Raw genomic sequence first — 23,974 nt, 5'->3', positions numbered from 1 at the left:
CTCTCCATGTCAGTGCTATTCTTCATCCTGCTTCTATCTTGTTGGTCCCTGCCTGGGATCCCACTTGCTGAAGTATCCCAGCTTAGGAAAGGATTTAAGCATTAACTAATCTCATTGACTTCAGTGAGACTAGGTTTATGCTTTCCTGTACTGGTACTTGTGTTTGTTTAAGTTTTCCATTGTCCCATTGCAAGTGCTGTTTCCTTTGTTCCATCAAACCTGGTCATTTAAGTTTAGTCTTACCTCCACTGAGACATAAGAGACATGTATCCCCTTATTGCATCACTTGACTCATTGGTGTTTCCCCAAAGACCCCAATTATTTTTTTTACCCTCTCATATATTTATAACTACGATTTGGATTATTCTTCATCCTTTTGACCTCTAATTCTTTATTATACCCTGATAGGGAAAGTACACCACTTTTTTAAAATGTAGATTTTTGAAGCATGGTTTTGTCTTTGTTAAAATAATAATCTAAAATACAATTAGAAACAGCTGACTAGGTTTCAGGTTAAGATAGAGGTATGGTAGCACTGAACACATTAAATTCTGGCCCCAGTTAGCAAATTGTTATGGAAAAGATTACATATTTTGAACTACGATGCACTGAAGTTCTAGTAATTGCTGCTGCCTGCCCATGAGGGGCAGATGTTTGAGACATTTCCTTAAGGGAGCAGTTCTTTGACTTCCTGGCTGATGGAAAGCTGTGCCTTGCTATGGAGATATAACACCTCCCTATACTGTATTTCACTGGTTTTACCAGAGAACTATTTTTGTCCTTTGATGCCCTTGCCATGGCAAATACATGTCTTCATATCAATGTTCTTGTGAATATCTGTGATCTTTTCAGGAAGATTTTTGTTTGGATTGTATGCTCTGTCCACTCTGCTGCACCATCCTGTGTTTACTGTCGTAGCATCAACAACCATGTTGTACTTTGGAAGGAGAAGGAATATATCTTTCACATATAACCAACATATAACTTCTCTGAAATGGATTAGAGGTTTTAAAAATGCATGGCAAGAATTTTGTTTAACTATTTTTGGAGACTTAGTTTGGCAATTTATATTTCTTTCGTCAAGTTACAGGCATTAGTTACACTGTGATTTCAGGAACAAGTACTATGACTGAAGCCAACTCTTTGTGGCAAGAGGAGCCGATTGGATGTGAGGAAGTCAAGAACTATGCAGTGACTATTTTTGTAAGCATCAGACACCCAGTTAAACACAGGTAATACAACAATATGCTGATAGTGAACTTCAGAGAACAGTGGGGGCCAGACTTTTTGGGAGGCGTGTCACAAATAAAGCCCCAAACCTTCTCTGAGTGCCGCTTAGACCACCTATTTGCTGCTCTGCTTTTTGTTTCCTACTCTATGCTCCCTGTCCAGTCTGCTTCTCTGCTTTCTGTTCCCTGCTGTATCTGCCAGGTACCTGCCTGCCACCCTCCTGATCTGCCGTGTACTACACTAGGAGGCTACTGGTACCACTTGTGGCATCAAGCTGTAGGCTGACCACCTCAGTCATAGAACACCCTCTGCAACAGGGTGTATCCAGCCTGGTTTGGAGTCTGGCACTGACAAATTCCTTTCCCCTTCCATCACTTTCACAATATTGCTTTTCTATGGATATGGTTTATTCTAATGCAATGACACTCAAACCCTTCCAGCCCCTTCCCCAGGCTCAGGTAGTCATTTCAGCCACCATATAACTCTCTTGGCTTAAAAGTCTTTCCACTCCGTCATAAGAGCTTTTTCACCCAGCAGGTGCTTGCTTGGTCAGCAGTTTCCCTTCATTGAAGCCCATCTCTCTCTCTCAGGCCTGCCTTCTATCTGAAAGATTGGGGAAGTTATTATCTACCCCTTTCCATATACTCTGTCCCTCAGAAATTCTCAGGTTGCTATTATATTCAAGAGTAGGTTGGGTTCTCAGTTGCACACTCTCTTCACCTGGAGAAGTAGGCTTCACCTGACAAATGAACTTGCAGTCCAAACCTTATGACTCTTATGCACAAGCTCTCAGGGCCCTGTTTTCCATCTTCAGTATGGGCCAGACTTGTAAGGGTATTTAAATATCAAAAAAGCAGATAGAAATTTCAAAAGCATGTAGATACCTACTAGGTTCCATCCTGCTTTGGCAGTGTAAAGGGACCTTACAGGGACCTTAAGAATTACAGCCACTGATATTATTTAAAAGGCATAGTGCTAGTTCTCTTGAAGATAATTATCAAGGCATTTTTGATAACTAAGGAAAAGGATGTGAGCGTTATATGCACTCTTAAGTCTCTCTAAACCAAGAGGAATCAAAAACATATGGAAAACCTTGGAAGACTGGACTAAATGAGAGAATCTCTTAAGCTCTTAGTCACCACTAAAACGACCTATTACCAACTCAAAAATCACCAAATGGTGGCAGGGACCTATGAGATACAGATCCAAAAACGATTATCTGATAGCACCTTTTAGCAATAAATAAATAAATAAAGTGATGTTTAATTTTCGTGATAGCCTCTGCCCAATAATTCATTTTGGTAGTGAGAATGAACATGGCTAGTAGTATGTTTAATGAGGAGCTTTTGTGTCCATTGCACTGGAACTGGCTAAATTCTTTCTTTCTTTTTTTTAATCTACTATCTATTTAGCTGACAAGAATATCATTTATATAAGTTAAACGAATACAATTACCTTGTTAATATGACCTAAATTTTGACAATAATGTTACTTTGGTAGAAATGTTTTCTAGGTTTTAAAGAAACAAACCGTGGATTTTAATCTGCCATTTTTCTCCCCAAATCCCCAAACTCCACTTTTTGGTGCATCTTACTGAAAAGCACTGTCAGCATTAACTGCACAAATAACTGAACTGAAAAAAGGGAAATAAAAGTATTTTGCAGTGAATCTTTTTGGGTTTGCTGCTTCTTAGTGGGCATGTATACATGTGTGCATTTAATGCACATTAGCCCAATTTAAGGTGCATTAAAGGATGTGCTTCTACATGTGCGCACCCTTAATGTACCTTAAAAATGGCAACGTTAGACTATTCGAGCCTAAATTTGATACCTGCATAAAGCAAGTATCAAATTTATGCATGAATAGCTAAGTCGCATTAGCGGATGTGTAGACATGCTAATGTGCATTAATGCGGTGTGTGTCCATTGACTCGGGAATAACTTTAGTCCCAGGTCGTCCACACATCAGTGTTAATGCACCTTAGCATGTGCACATGTAGACACATGCCTAAATCACCTTAATGTGCATTAGGCTAATGTGCATTAAGTTTAGGTGCACGTAAAAGCATGTGTGGACCAGTGAAACAAATTTTCTTCCTGGATTCATATGAATTTTTTAAAAGATTAAATCACGGTAACTTACCAAACAAAAATCACTTTTGACATGAAAAACGGCAAAATGTTTTGTTTTAATTGCATTTAAAAAGTATTTTGCCTTCCTGTTGAAAAAAAATTCTACATCATTCGACTAAAACTATGTGGTACATTTGACTGGAATTCATGAATGGTTCTTGTTATTTTGAAACTGGATGTCTTGGCAAATAAAGTATTTGAAAAAGCTTGCCCAACTCTAATGAACACCAACTGATGGTTCACAGCTTGAAGTTTATTAACTAAGCACCTCTCATGAGATACTGATGATATTTTGAAGTAAAAAAAAAAGGTAAGGTGCCCATATTAACTAATTTTTTGGCAGCAAAAGAAAACAGGCAGTATGTTTACCAAATGGTAAAAGGAAAAATTAGAAGAGTGTGCAAATTTATTTTTCAACTTCTAAGATTGTATTACAAACAATGGAGAGCATGTTTTAAACATAGTACTTACTTAGTAGCTGAAGGAGTCCCTTTAAATGAGTGAATGAAATAACTTATTCAGAATTGTTTTTGTTAGTATTTGGCTGAGTGATGCAGTATTAGTTATGTGGGAGTATACACTGCTATATTAGCAATAGTGTAAATTATAAGCAGTTCAACAGGCTTGCATGGGAAAGCCAGAGCTGTTGCATTTACAGTGTATGTTTGTGTAGATTATGAACCATTTACCCATCTTGTGAATTTATCTGTCTGTACAATGCATAGTTACCTCATGTAACAGCAGTGAGGTTACTGTATATACAATGGCACAATGCCTTCTGTCTAGTTATTTCTTAAGTTTATTTAATATTAAATGATGAACTTTAAATTATTTTTCTAGAGTTTGCCACTTGATTTGAATTTTCTGGAATCATTCTGGCCGCAAATTAATGATAAGGTGTTCTTAATACATTCTAACAAGATCATTTGTTTGGATGAGAAGACTGCTAGTACTTCACCTCCATTCACCATTTAAAACAACCTTCTCATTTCTGTCTGAAAGTCCTTCTTGTCTGATGATTGTTGCATGGCCCGTAAGTAAAATCAGGCCTCTGTCTCTGCACTGCTGAAATCTCATACCCTCATGATGGAAGGACCTTGTGTTCAAGTTCCTGTTTGGTGGACTTAGTCCAACTTTTACTAGAGGGGGAGGTGTATACATCATAAAATAGTGACCCTATTGGGAATCTGAGAAGAGAAACCAAAGCCTGCCTGGCCCAGGGAAATCTACTGACCCACACCTAATGGTTCCTCAAGCACATACAGGCATATTGGCAGGTTGATGTGAGGAAGTTTGCACTGCCAGTGTTAAGGCCGAGTTTGTGGTTAGAGGACTTCAGGGTTGATATTTTGCACCTTTTACAACACCGAGTTCATGTGAAGATTGTATTCTGGAGTAATGCTCTATTTGCAGTACTGCAAGGCTTCTTTGTAAGAGTCGGGGGAATATTCTCTGAAGGCCAAAAAAACTTTGAGAGAAGGAAAAAAAAAAAAGCCCACAAACAACCCTTGCAATTGAAAAGAATTTTAAATGGCCTCTTTATAGTAATAAAGTTGTTATAACATTCTAACCAAAAACATCTGTGGAATTATCAACTTGGAGTATAAGTCATTTCAGGGTTTGAAAATTTGGGTGACACTTGTGGTTCCAGGAGATCATAAGTTTTAGTTACAAATTGCAGAGAAATGCTGGTGAGAAGGCAGTGTGCTTGGGACCCCTTTCTACTCCCCTCTAACAGATGGCATTGACAGGGTCCGGTGCATGAATAGAGAGCTGTTCTTTTCAAGTATAACCTTGAGCATATCTGTATGCTGGACAGCACTAGAAGTCCCTGCAGACATGCTGCTGTCTGTTTGTATTAGCACAGTAGTTTAACAGCAGGAATGTTAAAGCAGTAACAGGTATTAGGGCAGTAGTTAGGGTTGTTGGTTCTAGCAGATGGCTGGATTTTTGCTCATATTAAAAAAGGGATGGAAATAATATTTTTAAAATGGGGTTGTTGTTCAAGGTCCTGATAAACAGCTACCGAGACCATAGCCTCCCAAAAGCCTTCCCCTTGCTATCACTCCTTTTGTTACAATTACTCCTGGAAATCATTGGCTCCCCTCTGATAGCAATGCTACAGATAGGCTGTGGGGGAGGTCCATTTAATGCACCACGCAACGCTGGTTTAACCAAGCTTTTAAAAAAATGTATCCCCCCCTCCCATTCTTATTTCGAGTGTTTATGACCAAGTATTTTTGCTTGGCTGCTCATTTTGAAAGGGCTGGTGAACTTGCCAGTTGATTGAAAGCTCCGTGGTGTGTGAGCTGGCCTGGCTGGGGAGACTGCAGCGCATAGTGACAAGGGCTGAGCTGAGGATTTTGTTTTTATCACTGCAGTTTGTTGGAGGAAAATTAAAAGGTCCTCCAGGCAAGATGGGTGCTGGCTTTCTAGTTCATGGTAATTGAGCCTGTCTGGATCAGCATCCTACTTCTGTCTCCCAACCTTCCTGTGTGTACCTCTTCCTTGTTTTGCTTGACAAAAGCACCTTGTACTGAAAGGAATGCAGTACTAAGAATGATGGACACGGCAGATGCCCAGGATGTATATAGGCTGGATGTAGCAACCTAGGATCCTCACGCTGGGAGTGGCGTGCTCTGCCAGTTTCCCTGGGCAGTTCATGCTTTAGAAGTTGTTTTATTTTAGTTATTAGCATGTATGTTCTTGCTACTGAAACCCCTGGCGTACAGAAGCTGTGCAATGCCTTAAGGCAGGTTTCCTTCCTGTTGGTATTGGTAAACAGCAGAACAGCCTTTTGGCAATTAACAGATCATTACCCATAATGCTATGCACCCAGTGATGCAGGCTGGTGGATTTTTTTTAGAGGTCACTCTGACCTAATTCACCCCCAGGAATTGTACAGTGCTGGCACGACTTATCCAGTACATTAATGAGCTGATGCTTCAATGCAAGCTTATTTGAGTGCCTCCACAGTACTTTTCCTTAGAGAAGAAATAGCCATTTTGTGGAGCAGTCAGCAATGTCTAATAAGAGTCAGTTTGGGAAAGACGGAAGCGGAACACTTCTCAGGATAAGGAATTGGGGGCAGACAATAGATTCCATGTATATAAGGGCAGGTTCTATCCATAAACCTCCCAGCTGCAAAGCCTCGGGGCCTATTTTGCCAACATGTTACTTCAGCTTTATAACAGTTTAACTATATTGAAGTCAGCGCAGTAGTGAATCAAGCTCTCTTTTCTCAAGCACAGCTGGAGGCATTAATCAATGAGCAGAGCATGCTCTTGTGCAGTGGGAAACTGCCAGGTATGAGTTGGGCCTGATTCTTCACTGTTTTGTGTCGTTTTATGCCTACCATAAAACAGTGGCGAATCAGGCACATGTGTAGAGCTACACTTTGTTTGCTGTGCCAATCTGCCAGCAGAGTTGCACTGATGTAAAACTGGTGTAAATTGAGGGAGAGTTGGGGTCACTATCTCTCTTTTACAGTATGTAAGTGGTGGTAATAATAATTTGAAATGCAGAACCAGGTGACACCTTGCCCCTCAGTTGTACCTTGCCCCTCACTTGCATGCTGCCTAACAAATGGTCTCCCCATGATGATTTGTAGTATTCCAAATCTATGAGCACAATGAAGCTGTGGGCCAGATCCCCAGCCATACTAGGAAGACCTTGCATGGTCTTAAACAGGTCTTAGTGGCTGGATGAGGATTTGCGTAGACTAGGGAAATCTGTGGGTGGTGGGACGTTGTCTTCACAACTCCCAGGACAGTGATATGCCAAAGTGTGGGGGGAGGTAGCCAGAATGCAATGTGCTCCGGAAATCTCTTGCCATACCAGCTGTCTGGGTGATTTCCACCGGCAGTTGTACATTAGATCAACTTGGAATAATTTAGGGCAGAGGCTGTCTATCACTCCCCAAGATTTATACCTTGAAGCTTTAATCAACCCAAACAAATAATGGTCCTTCATTTCCCTATCAAACATGGACTCCCTCCTCCATTTTACTTTGGCTCAAGACACAGGGCAGCAGGCAGTATAATATCCAGTTCTGTGCCAGTGATCTGTCTGGTTTGTTTCTGATGATTTCACATGATTGGACATGGCAGCTTTATGGCTTTGGAAAGGAAAGATTCTCAGGTGTCCAGAGAGACATACAGCACCAGGTTATACCCCTAGAGCTAGCTCAAGATAAAGGATTCTGACACTATGATGTGTTATTTATGTATTAATGTAAATTTGGATAATTTTAAAGACCTTTAAAATCCATTGATTACATTTTCCCTCTCTTCCTGCCAAGGCATGTACAGGTATTCTTTGTATACAAAAGAAATCTAGCTTTACAGTTGGAGAGAGAGAAAGAACATACCACTAAAAACATTTTAAAACACCCTGAAATATTTCTAAAGTAGAATTCCTGTAGAATAAATGGCATATGCAGAAAACAAAGTAGTAAGAGGTGATATAAAGGAGTTTTACTGGCACACCTTTGGAAGGGAGAAAATAACTTGGTTATGACTTTGCCAGTGTTATGTTATGTAGGTCATCTCAAACTCTCACAAATAAATCTTCTATTACACACCATGCCACCATGAATTATTTTCTGTCCTGTGTGTGTCTACACTTACATGCATCCATAGTTACATGCATCAATATTATACTTGCACACATTCTTTGAGTCCCATTTCACTCTCAGTTAATTCTTTGCTATGAGAGTACCTGATTGTAAGGGCAGAATTCAACTTAGTCAGTGAATTCCTAATTTTCTCTGTAAATGTCTCTCCCATGCTTAGAAACATTTTAGAAGAAAACATGTTGTGTAGAACAGTCAGAGTTCGAGAGAGAAGATTTGGCTGACTGTTTTCTGAAGGCTCAGGATTTTCCAAGAAAAGGAGGTATTTTGGTAGGACTCACTCCTGTCATGAGCACTGGGATTTGCATGACTGAAACTCTACACAGCACTTTGAAACTGTATGAGCTACCATAGTAAAGCCCACACTAGGGAGCTTTTCCAATAACCAACCACTTTAAAGCTTCCCCAAAATTTCCAGTATAATTTTGATTGTCGGCCACAGGCCAGTTCTGCCTTCAGTTGCACATATGCAATTCCCATTGACTTTGCATATGGAATAAGAGTTTTGTTAATCCTTTGAACAAAAACTTAAAACAGGTCTCATTCTACTTGTGACCAGTACTTGGTCTCTGATCTACATGCATTTCTAAACTGGAACTGGCAGTGCTTGGGAGCAAGCTATTGTCTCTTGAATGAAGCTATCTGGACCTCCTAAGTGCCAGTGCATCAAAATCTCTCTCTCTCTCACTCTTGCTCTTTCACTCTTGCTCTCACTCCCTCTCTTGCTTGTTTAGAACTCTGTCCATACTGATTGAGGAGATAATATGAGGTCAGAAAAGTAAATAATAGAAACAATATGCTCTGCTATTGCATAACGCTTTCAGAGTTCCATTGATTATTAAAGGAGTTAATTCTACCACAGTTACTGGCAAATTGAAGCATATCAGGCCAGGTACAGACATTGTGCTTTTACTGGTATAAATGATTGGAAACTGATCTATACCTGTAACAGAAGTTCAGCACACATAGGCTGGTTTAAACATGGTGGAACCTGGTCTAAGATTTGCTCCCATCCCACACACCAAAGAGTAAATGTTTGCTCTGTTTGTTACTGATCCAAACTATGCTGCTTACAGAAACCACATAACTTAGATTGATTCTGCCTTGGGCTTTTTGAATGTCTGTACCTAACCTTAGACTAGAGGAAATCTAGTCTCTGACCAATTCAGGTTGTCCTATCTGCTAGCAAAGAACAATAACTATTTAGGACTCATTTCTGTAGCAAAGCTGTATTTGGTTAGCAACATCTGCATCACTGATATTGTCTCCTTGAAGAATGCCTGCCATCTTTCTGTAGGGGTCATTGATGTATGTATTTGCATAGTGAATCTGCTGTTGTGTGTTCCAACAAAAGGTCATGTTTTCTCACTGTAACGTCATTGGCAAGTAGTCATTAGATTTTTAATGTTGCTGCTTTTCTCTTTTTTCCCCCCTTAAAATATTGACTGGATTAAACAATACTTAGTAGTGACACATGTAACACGCTTAGCTTGTTTAAAAGTCTAAATTCAGATGTCGTCTGTCCTGAGGACTGGGGATGAACCTCTTGCATACTAATCACTTCTCTGACACTGATTCTTCCCCATGGGCATGGCCACATCCCTTAATGTCTCTGTGCACTAGCTTCCCTATGTGTAAAATGGGGGATTATAAGACTTCCCTGGAACTCAGAGAAATTATAGTGATCAGTGATTTAGATCTTCATCCTACAAATACATATGTTGATAAATAGTCCCATTTAAGTCACCAGGCCCATTTATTTGCATGAAAAGGGCTTAAGTATTTGAAGAACTTTGAAAGTGCAAAATGCTGTGGACACCCCAGAAATATATAACTAGCATTTCTGAGTCTTTAGATATATGGTGATTTTTTAATAAAGTCCCAGTTCCCGGAGTCCCCTGATTACAAGAGAATCATTGTTTTAATTTAAAAATCCAACTTTCTAACCCTATTGTTGGCTGTGAAAAGCTTGAAAAGTGTGCCCCCAAAGGCTCAAACAATAGAAGACAAATAGAATAGGACCTACATTTAAAAAAATAAAATCTTGTGTATTTTAAACCAGTCTCATTTGGGGTGATCTGGCTCATATTTAAAATGCTTAGACCTTGCAGTACTATGTATCTGGAAGAGTTGAGGGCTCCATTTTTAGGAAGATAAATGAAGACTGAATTTATACATTAAATGTAATAAATTGCACTGACTGATGGAATCACACATTACTTCTTTATTTTTTGAGAAATTCTTCTAATTCTGAGTCATGAGAATAGCTCTTATACCAATGCTTATTCAGTCTTAGCAAGGTGATAGGTCTTGGTTTTGCAATCATTTGCATGTAAAACTTCCATTACATGGATGGGGTGGCTGTGACATTGCATTGGACATTATAGCTGAAAAATATATCTCTGGTTGTTTAACAACCTGAATAGTTTACGGGATAGATTCTTATGTAAGGTAACCAGGAGCCCCAGGGGTTTTCATTATGCTATTGATTAAAAAAAAACCAACCCACCACCATATAGACAATAGAGAGGAGAGAACTGAAAAAATACGGTAATTCTGTCTGACAGATGCACTCTTACTGGGTGAAAAATCCCTTTTGCTTCTTGTAAGTTATTTAATTTTTTTTTTTTGTAAAGAAAGCTCTGGTGCTTATTTGTGTCTCAAACTCATATTTGCTTTCATTTGGAAAAGATTATTGACTGGGTTGTTAATTTAAATAGTCTGTAGTGGTTGTGACAGAGCACGTGGTCACAATTAATCTTGCACTGCAGAATTCATTATTGCAGAAGCAGTAATGAGCCATTGTAAGGTTTTTACTGGTCACAGAATGCCTGGATGCAGCTGATCACTATTGGCCTTGATGTCATTCTTGGTCTTTAGAGTCACACAATCAGTGAAGCCTGGAGAGATTTAAAATAGTTTTAAAGGTATCTGTGCTAAAATCTTCCTTTCAAATACCCTGTGCCACCATTGGGTGCATACTTAATGATATCCCTCTTAAGTGATCATACCCCCTCCTCTATTCCTCCCCAACTGCCTCATGGATGTGATGCGAAACTGAATACAATGGCACCTGAAATGCGGGTACCAGAGATATGGGTCTGATTTCAGATCTAGATCTGAATTTCCATAAAGATGGGGAGCATTCAAGATTTTCCTTTGAAGCCATCTATTCTTTGGAGTGGTTGCTTAGTGCAGGTTTGACTATATATGTTGTTTACAGCAGTTGTTCCCTAGTGAAAGTTGTAGTTAGAACCCAGTTACTGTCAGTTAGAAAACTGGCAACGTAAACATGTCACTTTCTGCTTCACCGGAGCCGGGTGTATTTTAGAGTTCTATCTATTAACTTCAGCAACGCAATAAATTTCTACTGCTCTTTCCTTTCTGTTAGGCCTGCAGAGGAGGATACAAAAAATGGGAGGGTGATCTGGAGTCTGCTATAACTCCGGCATCATCAGAATTATTAATGGACCCTTTACTGCATGTGTTGATTACCCTAAATACAGTTTATCACAGGACTATAGAAATAAATGTATGCCTAGTTCACAATCGCATACACGCTGAAAATATGCAGTAAAACATTTTACAGCTCCCTGTCACACACAGCACCATCCCACATGTCATTTCAGCTGCTGCACTTTATACAGGCCTTTTCAGAAATATCTGTAACTGTCAACAGACCTTTTCTGTTACAAATCTGAGCCAATCAAAATATGTCCTTACTAGATCCAGACATGTGTCCTATCAGCCTGTCTTCCACCAGGCTTGGAAGCCCCTGAGAAGGGGGAGTGCCAGGGGCTGCTTGTTGTGCAGGAGCCAAGCTGCAAGATCTCTCTTTTATGCTGTGAAGCTTTCAGCATGTCACAAAGAACACAGAGCTTTGGGCAGGGCAGAGGGACAGTGGGGAGGTTAGGTCAGAAGTGAACCAGGAGACCATAGGCAAGAAAATGCATTTGATTTTCATACTGTGAACTGCATTCTGACACATCCTCCCAGTGCTAGAGGGCCTGATCTGGCTCTCAGAACAGTCAGTGCCAGTCTGGAAGGGGTCGTGCTAACTACAAAGGAGGTTTCTAAATATGCCAGCGATCCTGACTTTGGAGGCTGGAAGGAGAGGTGCCTGTGGGATAATCTCTCAATTTAGAAGGAGACAAACTCTAATCGAACACAGAGAGCCAGTCCTCAGGACTTGCAAGCAATCTGGCTATCTGTAAACCTGTTCGATGATAATAATGTTCTGGAGCAGGGTATGGAAGCCTTGCGGGGGGGGAACAATACTCTTTTAAAATAATTCTTATTCTTCCTGTAAAAAAGTGTGTCATGATCAGTGCTGGAAGATTTTATTAAAAATAAATGTTCTGTAAGCACTATTATTATTATTTCCTATATCCCTCATTTTAGCCTTCACAGAGTGGGGCTGATGTCTCCCTGGTAAAGCAAAGGACAGAATGGACATGCTAGATAAAGATAGCAGGGGTAGGCATTGAAGGACCTTCAGGTATAGGATGGGAAACCTGAACTTCATGTGGTGTCAGAGAGGAATTTATTGGAGCGATTCCAAAGATAGGGGGATGCAAGGGAAACAATAGTGTTAGCAGCTGTGCTTTATTTTGAATAGAAACTGATGTGGTGCCAGAGAAGCTGAGAGGGAACATACTATAGTGGTCAAGACATGAAATGATGAGGTCCTGTATCAAAGGAATAACTAGCAGGGTTGGTGCTATGGACAAACTGAGGGTGTGGGGTTGGGAGAGCACTGGACAGGCATGTTGTCTGAGAGCCGGGGAGTAGCGCAGGAGTCTTACCTATGCCAGGGGGCTCAAAAACACCACTGCAGCGTGGTCTGCCTGTACCAGCTGTTGCTCTTACAACAGCAGCATGGTGTCCGTGCCCTGAATGGCTGCTGCAAGACCAAGGCTCTGGGGCTACTTGTGTTGCTAGAGTGGGGGGCAATTCTGGCGCCCCTCCTAAGTTGGCACCCTACTCGGCCACCCCTAATTATGCAGTGTCCTGGATGAATATTTTTTGTGTCTGGACATGAGAAGAGATTAGATTCTAAAAATGTGATGGAAAATGCAGTGATAAGATTTGGAAACAGCCTGGATAAGTAGGACAATTGAAGGTGGTCCCTGTATTATGGAGCCGAGTGAGGGGAAGGTATTGTCAAGAATAATAGATAGCGTATGTATGCATACAGACATACTAATTTAGGTTTAGTTTACTTAATTCCAGGTGCTGATTTCATGTGTGGCAGAATTTAGAACTTGTATCATTAGAGAACGGTGTTCCTTTGTTTGAACGGCCTTCTTTGATTTCAGCACTCTGCAGCTTTTTTTTTGTTGGAAGTCCATTATTTTCTGTTCCTAAGTAATTTTCTCTTCTGCATACTGTAGAGTGTTTCTTCAGTGTCCTGACATTAAAATGAAGCTGTGTTTTGGCTGGGAGTCAACACTGGAGGAAACAATCTAGTGTCATGTCAATTTCTAAGGGTCCTGTAACAGCAAGAATCATCTAGTAAAGCGACCAAAATGCTGGCTTGCATCCATAGATGCTTCTCAAGCAAATCCCGTGACATCATTCTCCCCTTGTACTCGGCCTTAGTGAGGTCGCAGCTGGAGTACTGCATCCAGTTTTGGGCTCCACAATTCAAAAAGGATGTGGAAAAGCTTGAGAGAGTCCAGAGAAGAGCCACGCGCATGATCAGAGGTCAGGGAAGCAGACCCTACGATGACAGGCTGAGAGCCCTGGGGCTCTTTAGCCTGGAAAAGCGCAGGCTCAAGGGTGATCTGATGGCCACCTATAAGTTTATCAGGGGTGACCACCAGTATCTGGGGGAACATTTGTTCACCAGAGCGCCCCAAGGGATGACGACTAGGTTGAATGGTCATAAACTACTACAAGACCGTTTCAGGCTGGACATAAGGAAGAATTTCTTTACTGTCCGAGCCCCCAAGGTCTGGAACAGCCTGCCACCGGAGGTGGTTCAAGTGCCCACATTGAACACCTTCAAGAGCAAACTGGATGCTTATCTTGCTGGGATCCTATGACCCCAGCTGAGTTCCTGCCCTTTGGGCAGGGGGCTGGACTCGATGATCTTCCGAGGTCCCTTCCAGCCCTAATGTCTATGAAATCTGAGTCGCTCTGAACTAAAGATGGGCGCATGTCAGGAAGTCTGTTTCTGGATTCTCAGACTTTAGGATTCTTGGGTTTGCTCCATTACACAGATTGGTGTCCTTTGAATGTAGCTCTGTGTTGACAATTCAAATGCTCCAAAAACTGGAGGTTGTCTTAGCAGGGTTTTTGTCTGGACCCATCACTTTTCTGAATGATCAAAAGTATAGGATTAACCGATTCTAATGCTGATCCCTCCTTCCTTTTGTATTTCCTCTTCTTTACTTTCTATTTCTTTGTTAAATTATGAATATCTGTTTTGCTACTAGATGTCCATAGTTCTCATGCCAATACCACATTGGAATAACCAGAAAACCCAAATCTTTCTCACAGCAATTGATGACATTTGTTTATATTCTGTAACAGTATTACTTAAGTACCCATCAATTCTCAGAAACCATTTACTTAGCAGACTAGAAAATACAAAAAATTCCAAATATTACATGGCAGTGATAGGAAAGTATAACAGAGACACACACCACTGAGGGATTTGGTAATGAAAGGAACACTCCTATACACATGCCAATTGTAGCCATTTCCAGCCTTATTTTTTCTTACTAGCCAAGTATCTTTCACTTTTCTACTTTGATCCTCTTAAAAATATTTCCACACCAGTAAAATTAAAAGAATTTTTTCCTCCCTCGTTATAGCTGTCCAATAATAATAGACATACAAAAAGGAACACTTTTTGTATTCTTGCAAGTGTCTAGAACTAGAATTCAATAGATGTGAATGTGTATCCATATACATATACATGTATGTTTATAGTCCACCTTTCCCCATGCACTATGCAGATTATTAATACTAGTGCATGCCAGAGATGGAAAATGTTTGTTACCTGAGAAGAAGGACATTGTGTAACTCCAGGTGGCTTAAACTGTCTTGAAGGGTGATTCGGGGGTACAGTACTTGATTTCAGTGGTGTTTTTTCTCATTTTGTTTTGCAGAAGGAACACTGATCCTACCTTTGGTTTGTTTGTTTGTTTGTTTGTATTTTTCCCCTCCAGAAAGCCCTTTGCTGACCCTGCTACTGTGGTACTGCTGTTTTGCAAAGCTGGAGTCGACACGCATGTAGGGGCGGGGTTGTAAACTCTGGCGATTTGTCCTTCCCAATTAGATGTGACTGTTCTGCTAGCTTTCCCTTCTTTATTCCTTTTGTTTAGTTTGTTTTGGGAGTTGTTGGGGTTCTTTTCTTTTGATCCTGGAAGGTTAGTGGTGCAATTTGGTTTCTTCTGTGCCAACCAATTTTAGTAGCACAGAGCTCTTAAAAACACAATACTGCTTCTTTCCCCTTCTCTATGTTCTGCTCCTCTTTCTCCAGCTAAGTTTTCGAATTGCTCCTCTATTTGTAGATCTTTGGTCACTAGGAAGGGAAGCTTTGAAATGGGAATAAAATCTCCTTTCAAACCAGGTCCTTTAATCAGGTTGAATTAAACTGCCAATTGAAACCTAGTCCAATTTCTATTGAGATAGATGGGTTCTCTCTGAAATTGGGAATGTTTCTGATTTCTTCCTTTCTCTCATTTTCTTTCAAAGAACATTTTTAAGAGCTCTGAAAAAAACTGCTTTGCCGATGGGAAAACGGGTGGGGTTGAATCTTATTTTTCTTGTGCCCGGCAGCGAAAGGGTTAATGCCTGCTTTCCTCTTTGGTATCTGTTAGTTGCAGCCCATGTTGTGATCAGTCCATGTCCATGTGTGTTTTGTCCCCAAATTTAATAACAGTTAATGCTAATAAAAGTAAACCTGAATCATTACAGTCATTTTTAATTTCCCCCAGGACACCCAACCTGCCTGCAGTTCACCACAAACATGACTGAGGCTGTCAAAACCTATCAGTGGCAATGCATTGAGTGTAAATCCTGCAGCCTTTGTGGGACCTCTGAGAATGATGTGAGTTTATTTATCTTTTTATGAAAATTAGTACTGGTGAAACTACTGCAAGTACTGACCTAAAGGGTGTTTTCTGTTTTGCTACAGAATATTAAGTATTGGTAGCAGCAGTGGGTCACTCTGCTACTGCTTCTCCAATTTCCCTCAGCCCTGATCTGGAAAGAACAGCTTCTAGGTACTTCTGTGTAAGATCATCCTGGGTGCTTTAAAGGACCACTTAAGATGTTGGTAACTGCAATTTGGAAACCATTTCAGCAGAAACTGGACTGTGGCCAGAAGATCATGTTATAAAAATCCATAATAGGGCAATCTATTTCAATACTGTGTTCTTGGCTGGAATTGGTAATGACCCAGAAGTGGTCCACATGGTCCACTGAACAGACCTCATTCACTAAACAGATGGTCTTTCCAAATTTGTTCTTTTCAGTCTTGAGGAAAGAAGTGTTGTGAGAAGATGGTAAGATCCAGAGTAGGTAACACTAGGGAATAGCACCACTATGTGTCTCAGATTGTGTGGAGTAAGATTCAGAGTATTTCCATTTATTTATTCTTACTGCAGAGTCCGGAGTCTTATAGTAGTGGATTTGTCTAGTTCAGAGAGAGATTTTCCAGTTGGCAACTCCAAGTTGCCTTGTACAACACAGATAAGACTAGGAAGGGACACTAAGGCCAATTAAGAACAATGGGCATTTATAGACGTGCTCTGGGAGGCGGGGAGGGGGATGCTTTAATTAGTGAGCTGCACTAATTAAAAGCACCCGAGCATCACGTGTATCAGTGTCCCTGCACTGAAAAAATGGTGGCGGGGCGCTTTGAACTAAAACTCTTTTGATCAGCTTTAGTTCAAAATGCCCCGCCACCATTTTTCAGCATGGGGACGCTGATACACGTGATGCTGGAGGCTGCTGGAATGCGTTAATTTCTGGGTTCCAGATTAATTGAGTCTGCTCTGACCGACTGGATTTACAGCATGTCGGAGCAGCCTCCCTGCATGTGTGTAAGTGCCCCTGGTGATCAATTATGGAATCAGAAATGTGATGTTCTGTGAATAGATTTATGTTCCCTATATTATTTTTGTTCCAACTATGTGTTCAAAAGTATGCACTGCTGATTACAAAATACTTATGTTTCCACCTCAACAATAGACTAATCTATAATGTTTTCTTTTTTCCCCCGCCTTATCCTTCTCTTCACCAATCCTGCATCAGGACCAGCTGCTCTTCTGTGATGACTGTGACCGTGGCTATCATATGTACTGTTTAAACCCACCTGTCTTTGAGCCCCCAGAAGGTACCATGACTTAGCAGTCTACATTGAGAGCCATAGAAAGGTCCATGGGAAAGAGGGGGGAATTCTAAAATCTGGCCTCAGTTGAGGTGGGTCAAAGACATGGGAACTAGTCATTCATCATTGCAGCAAAGATCCCAGCCTGAAGGAAGAGAAAATCCCTTTTGGAAGGTCTGAGACAGAGGGTGTATCTACACATACACTGTTACTGTGCAGTAACATGTGCACCGAAAATTACTGAGCAGTATAGCCACGCATCTACATGTGTGTGCTCATACTGCACAGTAACTATGGCAACTTATGCCGACTTAGTAAATTTACACCCGAGTAGTTACTGCACAGTAAGGCACATTTAGATGCCTTGCTGTGCAGTAACCCTGTGTGTGTTTGGACTGACCTGGGACTAATTTCAGTCCCAAGTCAGTCCACACACAGCGTTACTGTGTTGTAACGCCTGCACATGTAGATGTCAGTATAAAAACTGCTTATTGCACAGTAACTTACTGCAGAGTAAATGCATGTGTAGACATGCCCAGAGAGTCTGTTGTGGGGAAAGGCCAGGTTAGGAGAAGGCTTCTGTCTGGTGTGAGGGAAGGCTGATAATTTTGGTGAATCTAGCTCCTGTGTAACATTACCTGTTAGTCTTGGAGCATTTGAAATACTCCATAAAAGAAAACTAATTTAGATTCAATGTTACTTCCTTGCTAGAATTATGCATGATATAGAAGAAGGAAACATTTGATTGGAGGGCACTGGAATTTTCAAAAGGGGTAAGGCAAGAATAATTAGAAATAGGTCATATAATTATGATTTATAACTTAAGTACATGGACTTTTCATTTATTTAAACTTCAGTAGAGAGGAAATCAACCCAACAGAGAAAAACTTTGGAAATTGAAGAAATAACCAATTGTTTAATCAGGAGATGATGGTTTAGGGTATCAACATTCAAAAGCTATTGTGGAGATGCACATCATAATTTACTAAAATTTTTTGGGGTGGTCTGGATAAAGAGAATTGTTGGGAAAGGAATAATGTTGTACTTGCTTTAGAAATACACTACCAACTTCAGGGGCTGAGGATAACTACTCTCACATTGAAGCCATCCCTAGTGTACAGTTGAAGTATATAGAGTTAATACAGTGCATGTGAGATTGAATTCTTTATTCACAGGGAGCTGGAGTTGTCATTTGTGCCGGGAGCTACTCAGAGAGAGAGCATCAGCTTTTGGCTTCCAGGCCTGAGGGGTTCCATCAATCAAGCTGCAGTTTGCTCTTTGACTTGTGGTACCAGCACACATTTTCTGTCCAGAACACAAGACACAACACACATCAAAGAGAATGGACACTCAAACATAAGAAGAGGTATCTACAGAATTTACTGTCAAAGTGTAGGTTTCACTAATACAGTACCTCCTGGGTTCTACTAGAAGGAACATGTCTGCTTTTTTCAATCCTCCTAATGAAATCTTTTCACTGCCATGCATGGTTGCTGCTGTACTGTAATAGGCTCACATGCATTATATTAAGGGGGGAAATTGTTATATTGGCATTGAGGAGTCGATTTTGTGTGGCCTTGTGCTCTTTGTTTGGTCTTCTTTTAAAAGAAAGAAATAGCAACCTATCTCCCAAACAATTACTGATGAGGTGCTGTGGTTGGGGTATTAGAAATTGTGACACTTCATGGGCTTGACTGGAAACCTCTTTACTGCAACTACATTGTAGACCTAGGCCGGCTTGAAGGTTGTATCATTTTAGTTCTTCCTGAGTCATGAATAATATAAGCATGTTGTCACTGACCTCAAATTCCCTGTGTGACAGTTTCTTTGCTGGATATAACCTTTTGATTGTGCTGACTTCAGAATTTTGATTTTAGTGTAACTCAGAAAAGAATGCAATACATGTATACACACATACATATTCCACCCCATCTAATTTCTTATAATATACAGGGAGAAATCCTGAAGTGAAGTTGTTAAATATTCCAGGCCAATAATTTTGTTTTGTCTATAAAGAGGTGAAGAAGTACATCTCTGCACAAACCTGATTTTTTTGTTTTGCTGTCTAAGATGAACATTTTTGGGAGAAAAAACCTCTTTTTGAACCAACTCAAAATGAAAATCTTTCTAGTTCCTTGCTGAACTGAAAAAAAAAATAGCTTGGAATCAAACAAAACATTTTATTGTGGGTTTTTAACATTTTTAAATTAAATGTTGGCATTTTTCTAAATGAACATGTTTTCTGTCAACCGAAAGTTGAAAGCTGTGTTCTAAACACTTGCAAACTACTTGTCAAATCCAAGTTAAATTTGCAAACAGTTTTGCCTTCCCACCTCCACAACTATATTTTTTGGCAATTACACTATTTGTTCCTCCTCCAAAACTCACCCTTTTTAGTGAGGGGTAAATAAAACCAGCTTTATTTTAATTGAACAATCCTTTATGGTTTATCATACTTAAATAGAATGGCGTTGAATTAATTTCTCAGGAAAGGAATCTGACCAATTTAGTTTTATTGTCCAAACTAAATGAAATGGAGATTAAAAAAGAAAAAGAAAAACCTTGCTTGCTTTTGTTAGCAATTTCTCATTTCAGTAATTTAAGGTGTATTCCAAGTGTCCCTGTAAGGCTGTAAACATATCACTTATGAATCTGTCGAGTGTTCAAGAATGGTCTTTATCTGTATGTGATATGTAAAATACATTTATAAAAAGATTAAAAAGCTGGCATAAGAATAGGAATGTTGTATAGGTTGGTGAGCATCCCAAGCATCATGAGTGACTCTGGTTGCTTATACAAATAAGTAAGGACACACAAGATTGTATTTGGAAAATTCATATAAATTGAAGCTTTTCTGCAATACCATGTCCACAAACATTTAAAAGAACATGATCTAAAAGATGAGTTCTTGTGTATCTTACTAATAACACCTTAAATTATTGAACTGAAATAAATTGTACAGCGTTTTTCTATTTCTCCATTTTACTCTCTCTCTCTCTCTCTAACTTGTATTTCTCTATTTTACACACACACACACACACACACACACACACACACACTCTCTCTCTCTCTCTCTCTCTCTCTCTCTCTCTCTCTCTCACCTTTTAAACTTTTTGCACTTCTGTCAGGTTGGGCACTGCACATAGGCTAGTCAGTTTTATATTTTTGCTTTCATAGTTTTACACTCAAAGCTATCGTATTGTATACACAAACCTAAAATAGAAGTGTTATAATCTCCCTAAAACTGCCTCTAAATTCCAGGATAGCATGGGAACACTTTATTTCTAGTCATGTTGGACCTAAGGTACTCCTGGTAGAGCTGCATTGTTTTTACCCAGGATTGATTTGATCCATTAGTTTTTGTGGGAGAACATAACCTAAGCTGAAAACCAGTCAACAGTGTTTTGAGAGAGTGCAGACACCCTTTGGTGTGTGTCATGCATTAGAAGGGTAAGATAGAAGCCACTGCAGCCATATATTACGTGACCCGGCTGCCTCAGCCACTGCATATACATTTTCTAAACAGTACCTTTTTAAAAATGGTAAATGAACCATCCTTCTTCCAACCCTGCTGGGCAGCGTGCTGAAACATTTCCAACTGCTCATCCCCATGGTTTCATCCAGTCCTCTGAGCTGCCCTAGCCTGCCTGTTCTGTTCCCTTGTGCCATCTGTTAGAATCTCCTGAGGAGGAACTAAGAGAAGCTGTCATTTTCCTCCCATGCATATCACCTTAGTTTTCCCTCGGCAGTTATCCTAGATCTGCACCAGAGATGGAGCATGCTGGAATAAGCATAGGGTGCCCAAACTTTCTACTAGGGAGAACTGTGCTGGCACCTTGTCAGAAGCAGGAAGGCCACACCTTACATACTTCTGTCACAAGAGGTCCATAATCTTCACATTTGCTTGGACTTGCACCTGCCTTGAGAGACGATTAGAAATTGCCTGGTGTTTTTGCTAAACAGCAATAAAAATGTGAAGCTGTTTAGCTATGCTATCACCAGCCTGTGCTTTGGGGAAGACTGCTTCAGCAGACCACCTCCTGAGACTCCTTGCTGCCTGTTTGGCCTGTCAACTGCACTTTAGGTCCCTCTGAACAAAGCTTTAATGGAACTGATTGTTTTTACTGCTTCTGCACCCTATGTATGTCGATGTGACCAAGACAGTGTTAATTAGCTATATTCCAGAATCCACATTCACACCCCATTTCACTTTCTGTGGCTTTAAGGCATTTTACAGCATATCTTCTCCTCCCACAACTATTCTGCAGTGAGGATGATCCTTTCCTTTTGGAAATGTTTATTAATAGTGGTGCTGAAGTTTCATCACTAATGAGGTGTGACCAAAGGATAAATCATTAGGTCTTAAATTGCAAAATATTCTTTACCATGTGAGTTAAGCTTAATAGGACCTTGCTTGTCATGGTCTGGTTACATTTCACTCTCTGTGGCTTTACTCTCACATCTCTATGTGCACAGACAGTTCCAGCTAACTTCTAGCAGCAGGTTAGCTCCAAAGCTCCCACTTCACCATTAAGAAGTTCCTGCACCAAACAATTCCCCTCTTCTGCCTTATGCTAAGGCAAGAAGTTGATACATTTTACTCTGTAATAACTTTTAGCATAGCTGTAGAGCTGTGCACATCCTGAAGTTCTTTACAGAGATGAATTAATTGGCACAATAACCACTCTGGAAGTAATACTGTATCTGTTTTACAGAGGCAGCAGAGAGCCCATGTCACAAAAAGAAGAAATGGGATTAGAACACTTGAGCCCTGATTCAAGTTCTAACATTTGGATTCGCTTCCCTACTGCACTGTCATTGGTGCAAACTTCTTTATAGAAACAGCCCCTGATTAGGCAGTGTATGAAGCAACATATAATCAAGATCTTTGAGGAGAACATTTCAGGGACTCTGACTTCATGCCCGTCCTTGTCATGGCGAGGAGGAACATTTTGCATCCTTAATAAATGTCTGTCATTCAAGCTGGCACCATTAAATTCTCACTCTATTTGTTTGCCTGTTTCACAGGACTGTAGCTCTTAAAGGCTGTAAAAAACCTAAGTGAAAGTATTAAAAATGAAAGCTTATAGTATAGGGGTACATCTGTACTGCAGGAAAAACACAGGTGTGTTCTTCAATGAAGACTAGGCAACTTGGATTTTAATTTGGCATAGCAGCACAAGGATATAGACTTGAACTGACTTACTAAGGAAAACAATCTCAAGTTGCCTTGTCCTCACTGCTATTCCAGTCCGAATTAAATAACCTAGTTTTGCTAATCCAAATTTTTGAGATTGTCAAGCACTTTTTGCACTGGTGACTTATCCAGTAAAGACGTTTCTCCAGTTACTCTCTTATGTGACATTGTGGACATTCAGTTATGTAAGTTTGTTGACAGTATTTGATATGAATAGAGTATAATACATTTTTTTGTTAATTGAGTCCCTTTGGAAAGAACAAACTGCTAATGGAAATGGTGGTTTCTGCCTCTCTGAAGCCTTCAGCTCATGACTAGATACATCTCTGGAAGACAAGTTTTAATCAAATCAAGTGAGTCAAACATAAGAATAACTGGGTGAAATTCTATGACTGGTGTTATGCAGGATGTCAGACCAAATGAGGCAGTTGTTCCTCCTGGTCTTATTATGAAAACACATTAGCTGGTTGATGGGTTCTGTGAAAATACAAGCCTTGTCTACACAATACACAATAGACTTAGAACATATTACTTAAATGCTCACAAATTTAAGCCTCCCCCCCTTCCCCCCCCCCGTTTCTTTTTTAGTCCACAGACTGCAATTGTAGGAAATAAGGGTGCAGGGAGTTGCAAATTGCAAAAATTATCATCCTGGTACTTCAGCTTCAACACAAGTATCCTTCTAGGGAGGACTAACTATCAGTTCAACACATCTTCCAGGCAGCTTGGTCATGCCCTCATCCTGTCTGGCTCTGTTTTCCACAATGTATCATCTGATTCCAGGAAGAGATGCAGAGGGTAGGCAGTTGCTGCAGGTTTGTAGCACCCTACCTGGAATGAGAGCATCAATGAGCCAAGTACAGGATCAGAAAAACAGACTGCATCTAGACAGTTCCTTTCTCTTTGACATTGTGTACTGCCACATCAATGTGCTTAATTTACTATTAGGAACGAACATCAATACCTCTCTCTCCATGTTAGCCTTTCAGTTCTAATATAGCTACAGAAACATGAGCTGTATCCCATTCTGCCTCAAAGAATCAACACCATTTGCCAGTGGCTTACTTCTGATATCCAAGCCTGAGTTCACAGCATTGACAAGAAAAAAGAAAAGAAAAACAAAACCCACAACTTGGCTTTTAATGAATCCCTTTTAATCTGGAAGCAGAGAAAATAAATATGGCATCCCATAATGTCATTTGTACACATTCCTGTGTCTGACTAGAACCACACTTCATTGGGTTGGGAGGGAAATTTCTATTGCTATTTGAAGCCAGGAAGAGGTGTAAAATAATGTGGTGGTAGCAGGGTTTGGATTTCACAGTGGCTGCTCAGCAATAGCCTTGATGCTGTGCATTAAGCTTTTTTCCCCCTGTGATCATGGGACATTAACTTCCAGCTCTTCCCCTTTGGTGCAGTGCCTGAAAATAATTAAT

General features: G+C 40.2%; 1 protein-coding gene across 12 annotated transcripts in view; it reads left to right on the top strand.

Annotated features, from left to right (window-relative positions):
- Window positions 1–23,974, top strand: part of DPF3 (double PHD fingers 3) — a 249,774-nt gene that overhangs the window by 211,884 nt on the left and 13,916 nt on the right. For 2 of the 12 annotated variants that reach the window (XR_009460162.1, XR_009460157.1), the window contains exons 9-11: window positions 15,945–16,057; window positions 17,266–17,347; window positions 18,517–18,707. Coding sequence is in view for 2 of the 12 variants with exons in the window: in XM_014595447.3 (XP_014450933.2) it covers window positions 15,945–16,057; window positions 17,266–17,347; window positions 18,517–18,587 (266 nt within the window). In the remaining 10 variants the exon portion in view is untranslated. The other 10 variants (XM_014595447.3, XM_019496515.2, XR_009460160.1 and 7 more) reach the window with 9 other exon arrangements.

Source organism: Alligator mississippiensis, chromosome 2, assembly GCF_030867095.1.
Source record: "Alligator mississippiensis isolate rAllMis1 chromosome 2, rAllMis1, whole genome shotgun sequence".
Lineage (NCBI taxonomy): Eukaryota > Metazoa > Chordata > Crocodylia > Alligatoridae > Alligator > Alligator mississippiensis.
Note: the sequence above shows the minus strand (reverse complement) of the source record. Positions and strands in the feature narration are given on the sequence as shown.